At 35.0% G+C, this 13,079-nt stretch overlaps 1 protein-coding gene across 1 annotated transcript in view; it reads right to left on the bottom strand.

Moving 5' to 3' along the window:
* LOC149792988 (protein-L-histidine N-pros-methyltransferase CARNMT1-like) overlaps window positions 1–13,079 on the bottom strand; it is a 47,565-nt gene that overhangs the window by 23,358 nt on the left and 11,128 nt on the right. Inside the window, exons 4-5 of the mRNA XM_089966854.1 lie at window positions 7,284–7,424; window positions 4,915–5,093 (exon numbers count right to left, since the gene is read on the bottom strand). Coding sequence (XP_089822980.1) covers window positions 4,915–5,093; window positions 7,284–7,424 — 320 coding nt within the window. The remainder of the gene's footprint in view (window positions 1–4,914; window positions 5,094–7,283; window positions 7,425–13,079) is intronic.

The raw sequence follows: 13,079 nt of genomic DNA, 5'->3' as shown, positions 1-13,079 counted from the left end.
AAAATCGCCAACCTCAGTATTTTGTCGCCAATTTTCAAAAAGTGTCGCCAAAAAAAGTAGTGTACATTTTTCCAAGTGTTAATTTAGTCTATTAATGTAACAGGCAATGAAAATGACAAAAGATGGATTAGTTAATACTTTAATTACAAGAAGCATTAACAAAATGTTACAAAGTGTTACATGAAGATCCGTCGCGATTTTAGGGCTGCCCACTTGTTGAATGCAGTTTCAAAGTCTAATTTTTCACATCTGTACATGCTGATTCTCATTAAATTCTCGAGAGATGAGATGCAGAGCTTATTTCTGATGTCAGTTTTTATGAAGTTCATCTTACTGAATCCACGTTCACAGTGTACAGTGCTGACAGGTGACACCAGTAGTCTCTCAGCAGCCCCCCCCCCCCTTATGGCTAGCTTCACAAAGCTTGTAGCGAATTGCTTCCTAAATCCCAAGAATGATCACTGAATGCTGTATAAATTTTCTCGACAAGAAAAATAGGATCTCCATTCCCACGAATGAAACTTACACGAGTCAACACCTGGCAATATTGGACCGTATATATAAGCATAAATTCACACCCAACTTAGGGATTCTTTCACTCCTGTATTTTGAGAAATAAATAATTATTATTAATTATGCAAAACTGTTTTTTTTTTTTTTTTTTTTGCTATTTCTGGTTGCGGAGTTTAAGTCTCTGCAGCCGTAACACAGGACTGATGGCAAAAGGAAAAGATCAATGAGTAAAATGCTGCACTGGCGACAGATGTAATTGTGATTTAGACTGTTTCCATTTGCTTTGTATTTATACTTCAAAGCTTATCAGTTTTCTATGAAGGTTCAGCAAAACTATTGTATTGGTATATGTATAAAAAAAACAGAAGGATTAGCCATACAATTAATTGTATCTGTTCTATTCGCGTCTTCAGAAGTCGGTCAGTTGTAGGTATAGTGCGGTAGCATGATTGACTGTATCGCAGCATACAGTACTCAGCCCAGATGTCAGCATAAGCAGATTATGATGTAACAATGCACTGTAAAGATGGGGTTGTCAATAAGAACAAAGGATTGTTTGTGTAACAGATTGATACCAATGCATTGCTTAGTCAAGTTTGTGGCTTCCTTTCGTTCTGCCTTTTAATTTATCCAGTCCAAATCCACGATTGTATGTACAAATTAAATAACCAAAAAGTATGTCACCAAAAAAATCGCCAGATGGGATATTTTTGTCGCCAATAAGGAAAAAAAATCGCAATTTGCGACATTGGCGAAGCCCAGGACGATCCCTGCATAAGGATGTGTATCAGGACACATACTATGTACAAGGGCACCAAGGATATGTTATCAGGGTACATAAGGATATGTATCAGGGTACATAAGGATATGTATCAGGGTACATAAGGATATGTATCAGGGCATATAAGGATAAGTATCAGGCCACATAAGGTTATGTATCAGGGCATATAAGGGCATGCATCAGGATGTATAACATACCAAATACTTGAAATAAATTACACATTCTCCAGCAACTCTTTGTTAAACATAGGAATAAAGTAGGGCCACTTTTGGCAAATATTACAAAAAACGTAGGGGAAAGTAGGGCCACTTTTGGCAAAGATTACAAAAAATGTAGGGGAAAGTAGGGCCACTTTTGGCAAATATTACAGAAAATGTAGGAATAAAGTAGGGCCACTTTTGGCAAATATTACAGAAAATGTAGGAATAAAGTAGGGCCAATTTTGGCAAATATTACAGAAAACGTAGGTGAAAGTAGGGCCACTTTTGGCAAATATTACAGAAAATGTAGGAATAAAGTAGGGCCACTTTTGGCAAATATTACAGAAAATGTAGGAACAAAGTAGGGCCACTTTTGGCAAATATTACAGAAAATGTAAGAATAAAGTAGGGACACTTTTGGCAAATATTACAGAAAACGTAGGTGAAAGTAGGGCCACTTTTGGCAAATATTACAGAAAACGTAAGGGAAAGTAGGGGTATTTCTGAAGAAAAATCGCATAGAATAGACATAATATTCTGAAAAAAATAGTAACACCATTACTTGACTTACTATCAGAACCTTCAACAGCAGCATGCTCTTATTAACATACGTTCTCTTTAGTCCTGGTTGTTTCTATCTTCTTAAACACCCAGCTCTTCACCACACAGACTAGATCTGAATTCACTTTACTATGGCCATTCATGCAGTGTGCAACTGATTTTTAACATAAGCTTGAAAAAGGTAGGAATAATAGGGCCATTTTGGAAATAGTAGGGAAAAACAGAGTCTCACAGTAAAGTGGGAAAATGTAGTAAAAGTAGGAAAAAACTTGGGCCACTGGAAGGACTGCATTGGTTGATCTGATCTTAGACTGTACTTCTGTCATGGCTCATTAAGTTGTTGCTAAACAGTGCTATCACATAAATTACAGCTCAGTATTCATCCAGTACAACAATCAAGGTGTCTTAGTTGTCTCATTACTAATTACACCTAATTAGCTGTCTACGTAATGAACTTGTACAGGTCATTGTCCTAAGGTAATATTTGCTTATCCAACAATTGCATTTTTTAATGCAAGCACAAGTTCTCCAGTCTTGATCTTTGTCTGACAAAAGTGCCCTTGTCTTGTTCACTGCCTGACACAAACTCACCTGTCTTATTATCGTCGGACATAAGCTCCCTTTTTATTACAGTCTGACACAAGCTCCCATCTTGTTTTTACCAGATTTATTTCTTAAGGAAGATTAATAGTATTGGGAAGCAATTACAATTTTCAAAAATCAATGTCAGTTCATCACAACAACAAGCTGGATATATAATTGAGTGTTACAATATTTTCAAAAAAACAATCACTGGTAGCACATGCATTTCACAGAGTTATCAAGAACTTGTGACTTCAGAACCAAGTCATTATCCATTTATCCATAATTCTTTTTTAATTCTTTGAGTGGGACCCCTACTGGTCGAGTGGTCTAAAGTGCTCACCATTATAGATCACTGCCATGTCACCTCTGTCTCCACGGGTTTGAGTCTCGGGCTCAGCCAGTGTGGGTATGTGAGAAGCTTGCCAGTAGCTTCTTGTGGGTTGGTGGTTTTTCCTGGGGTTTTCCCGGTTCTTCCTCCACCATTTATACTGGCTGCCATGTACAGCCTATCTTGTGCTGAAAAATGGTGTTAAACCCTACAACAAGAAAAACAACAATTCCTTTTGTGAATATTAACAGAAACACACAAGTTTCATACATTTTCAAAGAATTTCACTAAATTATCAGACCTTCTATCATTAAAAAGACTCCAGTAAGGCAGCCACTATTTTCTGCAATTGAGATGAAATGTACTGCTACTGTGTAACAAAATGTACTATGTATTGTTACTGTTAACTACCGTTAACTAACAAATCACATGTTTAAAAAATTCAGAAATATAATCTAATGCAGCAAATGCAATATTATGTACAACTAAAAAGTTCATAAAGCACACTTAAGACTTTAATGACCTCCACTTCAGGTTCAGAAACTGCAGCTTCCAACCATATGGAGGCTAATGGGTTCTTGCTACAGCTTCCAAACCACATGGAGGCCAATGGGTTCTTGCTACAGCTTCCAAACCACATGGAGGCTAATGGGTTCTTGCTACAGCTTCCAAACCACATGGAGGCCAATGACTTCTTGCTACAGCTCACAACTTTGATGTAATCTTTATCTTTTTCTAATTTCTGGTAGTGGCAGCAATCATCTATCCTGCCAAAAGCGATATTCATATCAACACATGATGTGCAATAAATATAACTTACCTTTCCTGCATTTTTTTAGCATGGGCAAATATCTGATTATTCCATTTCATATTTCAACGCTAAATGTTGGAACTTTCTCAAAAGGCTGATTGTCACATTAACATTCGCATGCTTTTGTTTGTTAGCCAACATTTCTAGATATCATTAATATGTAAAAAATAAAAGTGTAATCATGCAGTCATTTTGTATGAAAAACATGGGCAGATCAAAGTGTCCAAGATGCTCCTTAAGTTAGCATGGTTCCTGACCAACATCGCTGAATCTAGAATAACAATTTGGATCCAGACCAAACCTAAACAAGCCAATATCCACATTTGGCTATAATTTATTTTATTTTCATATTATTCATCAGGTCAACAATTTAAGGGTCAATTCAGTAAGTTTAGTTATGTTTTATCAGCTGGTAGGTCTGAAATAGTGGCGAAAGAGCAGACATCTGGCTTTGCTATTTTAATCAATCTTTATGGCTATCCATTATGCAATGAAATCTGTTGATGTGATCTCTGGACTTTTCATATAATAACGTGTTTCATATCTGGTGTGTTTCGGTTTGTTTTGGTAAATAATTTTTTTTTTCATCTTAAGTTTAATAAAGGTAAAGGGGTACAGTGATAATTTATTTTCATGGCTTTAGTGAAAAAAACATTTTTGTCCTTACTTAAAATTTTGGAGAGGGAAAAATGCCTTTTGTGATTCTACAAAAGGCTCTTTATTCCTTGTCACTATTCATGGCTTCACCAAAGAAACTACACAAATTAATATCCCATTAAAAAAAATATGGATTTCACAGCACTATCTGAAAACACAGTCAACAAGACCTTGTATCATGATCAACAAATTGTAGCAAGCAGATATGGACTGCAGAGAAACCTGAATAGAGTCTGTTAAATATGAGGAAACAATAGCCTGTACACACACACACACAATTTTTATATTTGTAAATACATATGCATCTGTTGCAAAACTTCATATAGTGAACAGAAAATGAAAACAACTGTTTTTTACCATGATTATAAAAATTCATTATCAAACGTGTGGCTGGTTTCATTTATCAGTCCATTTTTTGATAAATTTCAATTACCTTAATCGTGACTAATGTCCTATTATGTGAATTTGTACTACTCACCTGGATCTTTGTACACCTCTAGGAAGTCTCCTGCAGCCATGGAAAAGTTTGAGTTCTCGGGAAGTTCTGAGGGATTAATATCTGGAAATGTAACAGCCTCAACTTGGTCTGAATTGGATTCATTATTTGTCCACTGATGAACCCAGGGGTACAACCGGAAGCAGTTCCTTTCTTTACATCTGGTACAAGGAAAATTACTTCAAATTTTTAAATTGCACAAATTGACCTAGATCTTTATATTGTTATTTTGCACATCTACACCAAAATTAGAATTGTGCTCATAAATTTCCCAGTACTGCCTTCCCTAATTTGAAAATTTCAACCTAGTTAAATAAATCATGAAAAGTAGGTCACACTGACCTACTTTTAGTTAAAATGTGATGCGCTTACCATGTGGATTCCATATAAAAGTTTGTATGTCCTAAAGCCAGAAATACAAGAAAGACTGACCAAAATGGAAAACTCAGTCAAGTCAATGAAGCAAGAAAAAAGCTCACACTTAACTAACTTTTGGAAAAGTATTTTCTACTCAATAAGAGGCTCTCCCCTTCCCCCCCAACAAAATGTATGACACTGCTTGCAAAAGCGCACAAGAATTTTTACTTAAGTGCAAAACTAAAACAAGATGACAAGTACAAGTATAGACAGACAGATAAAAGATAAAAAAGGATAATATATCTACATCTGTAATTGAGAGATAAAATGGACCCTAAATAACAACAGGTAATTATATTTATTGGTATTATCTTCTACGTATGTAATGGAGACATTAACAGCACCCTAAATAATAGAGGTAATCATATTTATTGGTATACTCTTTTATATTTGTAATAGGAACATTAACAGGACCCTAAAAAACAACAGGTAATCATATTTATTGGTAAATTTGTAATGGGGACATAAACAGGACACTAAATAATAGACGTAAATATATTTATTGGTATTACTTTCATAATAGGGACATAAACAGGACACTAAATAGCTAGGGGTAATATTATTTATTGGTTGGTATTATCTTCTACATTTGCAATGGGGAGATAAACAAGCCCCTAAATAACAAGGGGTCATCATATTTATTTGTTTCATTTAAAGAATCATCCTATTATTACTTATGGTTTCCATGGCAACAATGCTTGCTTCAAGTCAATTATAAGATGAACACTTTTGTTACATTCATCAAGGAATTGTACAATGCTTATGTGTATTGTAAACCATTTATATACCAACCACTAAGGGTATCTACTATATAACAACCAATCTAAGGACCTGCTACATAACAACCAATCAAAGGAGCTGTTACATAACAACCAATCAAAGGACCTGCTACATAACAACCACTCAGGGTATCTGCTATTTAACAACCAATCAAAGGACCTGCTACATAACAACCACTCAGGGTATCTGCTATATAACAACCAATCAAAGGACCTGCTACATAACAACCACTCAGGGTATCTGCTATATAACAACCAAAGGACCTGCTACATAACAACTAATCAAAGGACCTGCTATATAACAACCACTCAGGGTATCTGCTACATAACAACCAATCAAATGACCTGCTACATAACAACCACTCAAAGTATCTGCTACATAACAACCAATCAAAGGGCCAGCTACATAACAACCAATCAGGGTATCTGCTACATAACAACCAATCAAAGGTCCTGCTACATAACAACAACTCAAGGTATTTGCTAAAAAAGTAATTATGAAAAGTTGATCTTTACATGAAGTAAAATGTATTGATTTGCAGATAAATGGGAACCATTAAACTTGACCTTTATTTACAAGTAGTCTTATTTGCTGTGGGCTATGAAGCATGCATGACTATTATCATCTGCATCACTTAAAGAAGTACTGTGGACAACAGTTGATACAAAAAGTCCTGTTCAAATTGGCCATTTCTACAAGTCACTGTGAGTAATTTTCTGCAAAGCATTGTGGGTAAAAGTGGTACAATGTAATACTTTTACCTGTTCACCCCCATAAAAATAAAATTCTTTCAAGAACAAAATCTAATACAAGTGATGCCCACACTATCTTGCAGAACATTGCCCATAACAACTTGCAAAAAAAGACCAATCTGCACAGGAATTTCTACTGCTATAAATTATACTTCTAACTGAATTTGAAATTCATTCAGGTACCTGCTCAAAATTGCTCAGCACATCTATTTTCAAAGTTTCTATTTATCAGTTTTAAATTGTTTAAATATTTTTCATGAAATTGGAAGGGTATACCCATTAGATTTAAACTGATTCATTCACTGAGAAAAGTCTGAAAGAGCCACAATCACTCTGTTCATGCTATTAAAGTAATGGGATTAACGGCAGTTAGATTACCAACATCTGATTAAGATCACTTACTTATTCAGGACAAAGTTGGAAGCAAACAACATGAAGAGGCTCCATTCATTGCCTTGGCAACTGTAACCTAATTTTGCCAGCTCGAATGCAAGCCGTCCCAGACCAGCTCCTGGAACCAACACTGTTACATCACCTGGATTACTTGTAAAAGAAAGAGAAATAATGTCAGAATAAAACCTTGCAATATTTACCTGACTGTGAAAATGTGATTATCTTTTAAGATTTTAAAACAATTCTCAACAAAAAGTTCATTATTCTTACCAATATTGTTTCACTGAACTCTTGCTACCTAAAATCAAAGTGATGCAGTTGGTGAGTCATGTCCAAATGCATACTAAAATTGAGATTATGCAAAATTCTAAACCAATTTTTTTTTTAGTAAAGTAAGTTTCTTCGAGAATACTTACCTAATCATAGAAGAACTACTACTAATCCAGCCCTCCAAGATACTACCTTTAGATAAAGGGAGCTGTAAGTTGTCTGACGACCTTTGTGGCTGTTGAGTAAAGTGATCTCCCCTTAGGTATAAGAATTGGCGGAAAAGTCTAAGAATCTCTCAATTACTTCTGGAGTGGAAGGCACACTCTCTAGGGATGTAATTGTAGGGAGGGTGTATGTGTATTATGACTGGGTAAGTTTTCTCATCAGGTCGTTCTGATCTAGCTATAAAGCACTGACTCCTCCAACTTGTAATGGTGTATCTTCCATGCAGATTCTGGCTTTTGCAAAGCCTCTCGTAATGAGTGTGCGCTTCTTGGCATGAATAGAAATATCATCTGGGAGGTTCTTTGCCACCATTTCTTATACCTAAGGGGAGATCTCTTTGCATGACTGTCAGAGTCACTTAGCGCCCTTAAGCTAAAAGTAAGCTCTGGGAGGGCTCATTTTGCAAGGTAGTAGTAGCTCTCTTAAGGTATTATGATTAAGTGACATATTTAAAGAAGAAATCAAAGAGTTTACAAGTGAACAGTTACTATCATCTGAATTGTGTGCAAAAATAATTCAACATTTTGTACCCTTTACATTTTCATAACCAATCAGTCCAAAAATTAAATCATAGCTATTTTGTTCTTTACATTTACATGCATCTATTTTGTTTTATTAAGATATGCAGTTTATCTGTACTTAGGAATAAGCTGAAAGTAAAATATTATCCCCCCATTTTATCAATAATTATCAGCAGACCTGAAAAATAACAAATAATAAGTATGTAACAAATTATAAAAACTCAAGTGTGTACATATAATAAAACTGTAATCCCATTTTGACTAAAAATTAAATCCAGAAACACAATCAGTATTATGCTGAATGATACCATTTTGTTTAAGTCAGAACTTGAATCATTCAGGTGAACCAATTATGTAGGACACTTTATATTGATTGCTCCAGCTGACATACCTATGCATGGTTACTAGTATATCAATACTCCAGTTTACCTAGCTGTGTGGCTAGTATATTGATTACTCCTGTTAACCTATGAGTGACTACTAGTATGCTGATACTCCAGCTGACCTAGCTGTGTGGCAAGTTGTGTAATGATTAGGGCTGTCAAAAATCATGAAAAACCAACCCGGGTACCCATTGCAAAATTTAACGGGTACCCATTAGCACATGAATGACATGTAGACCAACTAATTGTTATCCCCATTTCTTTAATATTTTGTATGGCGAGGCAATAGAGGCTAACCGTGTAATGCACTACTCGGTCTGATGCGTCCGCACCGATGCAGCTGCGAATGATCTGACCTCATGTTATTAATTAATAAATTTATTTAGAATGACCTTTGTACACAGATGGTAGGTATAATCCAACTTTTAATGATCACTGTGATCAGCCGCGTTAAATCCTTTAGAACACTTACCTTTTTTTAAAGTATAAGTCCTTGTTAGAACAGACCACGTTTATTCATCGGCTTTTGACCGCAGATTTGAATTACCCACGCATGCGTGTAAAGCAGCTTTACCACATGTCAAGAGTAATGCGTTAAAACCATCTTTGTGTGTGTGTGTGTGTGTGTGTGAGTGAGAGAGAGAGAGAAGATCACAAACTGTATTCACTACACAATAATAATAATTCAAACTAGATAATATAATGTTTGTAAATGTTTTTATTTTTATGAAAAAAACTCAGAAAGAATTTAGCAAATCTCAATAATGCCAGTCTGTCATAGTCAACAAGTACATGATCATTGTTCACAACACATTTTCCAGTTTCTGTTCAAAAAAACTAACATATCGACCGTACATGGTGACAGCGATGCACATTTCTTGTTTATAACGTGTCCAGCTGTCGAAAATGCAGTTTCTGATGGAACCGACGTCGCAGGAATACAGAGATACTTTCGTGCAAGGGCAGCCAGCCTGGGATAACGTGGTGTATTGTCTCTCCAATACTGAAGAATGTCACCATTAACATTAAGTGGCGTCTCCGACAGATATGTTGACAATTTGTCTACTGATGAAGCGTTGTCATCTGCGGTACACAGAGAAGCGAGATCATCAAATATATTATTTTCTGCGACATTTTCCAGTTTCTGTCCCACAATCAATAGTTATCGTCTACAAAGAGGTTTATTACCTGTAGAACAATGCTATGTTTTAACCTTGGTATATAATGCCTCGGGGATAACGGTTTGTCCTGTTGCACAATGCCAATGAATTTTATTAATCCAAACAGACTCTCTGATGTATTGTTTATTTATATTAAGCAGGGATCTGGTTTCTAATTAAAGCCATAGCTGTCACACCTGTTTGAAGTGGTTGGCGAGTGTGGCGATTTTTTTTTACGGGTACCCGCGTTTACGTTTCAATACCCGGGTTTTTCAATACGGTCGGGTACCTGGGCACCCGAGTATCCGTTGACAGCCCTAGTAATGATTACTTAGTTAACCTATCTATGCATAGCTACTAATATACTGACTACTCTAGCTGACCTAGTTATGTGTGGCTACTAGCATATTGATACTCCAGCTGACCTAGTTATGTGTGGCTACTAGTATATTGATACTCCAGCTGACCTAGTTATGTGTGGCTACTAGTATATTGATACTCCAGCTGACCTAGTTATGTGTGGCTACTAGTACATTGATATTCCAGCTGACCTAGCTGTGTATGACTACTAGTACACTGATTCTCCAGCTGACCTAGTTATGTGTGGCTACTAGTACATTGATATTCCAGCTGACCTAGCTGTGTATGACTACTAGTACACTGATTCTCCAGCTGACCTAGTTATGTGTGGCTACTAGCATACTGATACTCCAGCAGATCTAGTTATGTGTGGCTACTATTATACTGATACTCCAGCAAACCTAGTTATTTGTGGCTACTAGTACATTAATTCTGGAGCTGACCTAGTTATTTGTGGCTACTAGTACACTGATATTCCAGCTGACCTAGTTATGTGTGGCTACTAGTAAATTGATACTCCATTTGATCTATCTATACATGGCTACTCCAGATGAATCACACCAGCTGAACTTGCTTCCAGCATATCACTCCAACTAACCTAGCTATGCATGGCTACTAACTTCAGCCTGTAGACTCAGTTACTTGATGTTAAAGAAGCCATTTAATACAATGAAAGGCTTGAGACAGCCATTACACTTAATCTGGACAAATATATTATACTATTATCTTGTATGTTTTCCTAATGGCCTTGTTATAGGTATAAGACAGTTATCTTGGTCAATGCCTTGTTGCAGAGACTTTCCCCAAGGTAATGTCAAGGGTCTAATACAACCAGACAAGGATCATGACTACTGAACAGACCTATAATAAGGTAAAAAGAAAAAGGACCTTTCAATGACAATTTCATTTAATATCATCATGTAACAATATATACATCCTGATTTAATGTACATGTACTTGCAAAATTCAAGCATTGCATGACTTCATTTATACGATGACAACAGCCAAACCATGCCTTGGCAAAGCAGACTTTGTATTGGGTTTTTAATGGGGCACCTAAAGGGTCTTAGTCAGGACCATGCTTTGTCAAAAAATATTCCATAAAGGATGATTTATTGGGCAGTTTACAGGCTTTTATTCAGAGCCACGAGTACTATAAAACATTTGTGACAAAGTAAACATGAGATTAATTTAATAATATGACCAGTTGTGTTGTTTTTAATTTTGATTTATTAATTTGGCAAGATGTGCTTTTAATGAAAAGATATTGTTACTACTTTTTTTCTCTTTAATAAAAAGGTTAGCTCCTTAAACTGATAATCATTAATCTAATAATGATTGATAATCATAATTCTAATTGTAACTAATAATCATTAATCAAATAAAGATTGATAATCATTAATCTAATTATAACTGATAATCATTAATCTAATTATAACTGATAATCATTATTCTAATAATGATTGATAATCATAATTCTAGTTATAACTGATAATCATTAATCTAATTATAACTAATAACCATTAATTTAATTGTAACTGATAATCATTATTCTAATAATGATTGATAATCATAATTCTAATTATAACTGATAATTATTAATCTAATTATAACTAGTAACCATTAATTTAATTGTAAATGATAACCATTATTCTAATAATGATTGATAATCATAATTCTAGTTATAACTGATAATCATTAATCTAATTATAACTGATAACCATTAATTTAATTGTAACTGATAATCATTAATCTAATAATGACTGATAATCATTAATTTAATTATAACTGATAATCACTAATCTCATTATAACTGATAATCATTAATCTAATAATGATTGATAATCATAATTCTACTTGTAACTGATAATCATTAATCTAATTTTAACTGATAATTATTAATCTAATTAAAACTGAGGGATAGCAGTGGGCTTCGCCAATGTTGCAAATTGCGATTTGTTTTACTTATCGGCGACAAAATATACCATCTGATGATTTTTTGTGTGACATTTTTAGGTTGTTTAAACTTGTATATATTATACAATCTTGGGTTTGGGGTGGAGAAATTGAAAGGCACCATGAAAGGAAACTGCAAACTTGGATATAAAATGCACTGAGAATATCTATTATTACATAAACAAATCATTTGTTCATACTGACAAACACGTCTTAATAGAGCATTTTTACATCACAATCCAATTATGCAGACACCTGGCATGGGTACTGTAAGCTCTGATACACTCAGTCATGCAACTGAATTAGCTACAATCGATTAACCTCCGAAGACAAGAACAGGGATGACTGCAATCGACCAAGTGACAGGGCTGGGGGGTAATGTACCCAAAGAATATTTTTGCTGAAACTTCAAAGAAAACTGATTACCTTTGAAGTGCTGATTGTTCCATATAAATAATAAGCAAATGAAACAAAAAAAAGATTGGTCTCAATCAATGCTCTACTACAATTATTTGATGTGACCGCTGCAAAGCGGCATTTGTTTGGTCCTCTAAAGTTTGCATGTAGTGGTGACTTCAATAATAACCTTCGTCAAAGCAAGCAGACTACAATCTTCAATAAAAACAAAGCACCTTTCATCAAAGGAAGTCAGCACCAAACTTAAATAAAAGCAATGGAAGCTGATTGATAGTTGCACTTTCCAAAGTGATTTGAACACTTTTTATTGTGCCGTGAAAGTTTCTACTTTGCAGGAAAAACGTCTAGCCTTACACTTGCTACAACTGGCAGCATAAAATGCAAATTAAATTTTGAATATTTTGCACCCATATATATTTTGGTTGCAAAAATATTTGTTAAACTTTTTATTTATTTTGTTCACGCGTTTTCTTTTCACTATTAACAGCCTCATCCACTTGGTAACCTCAGTAA

Source organism: Sinohyriopsis cumingii, chromosome 8 (assembly GCF_028554795.1).
Source record: "Sinohyriopsis cumingii isolate HCF-2022 chromosome 8, ASM2855479v2, whole genome shotgun sequence".
Taxonomy (NCBI): domain Eukaryota; kingdom Metazoa; phylum Mollusca; class Bivalvia; order Unionida; family Unionidae; genus Sinohyriopsis; species Sinohyriopsis cumingii.
Note: the sequence above shows the minus strand (reverse complement) of the source record. Positions and strands in the feature narration are given on the sequence as shown.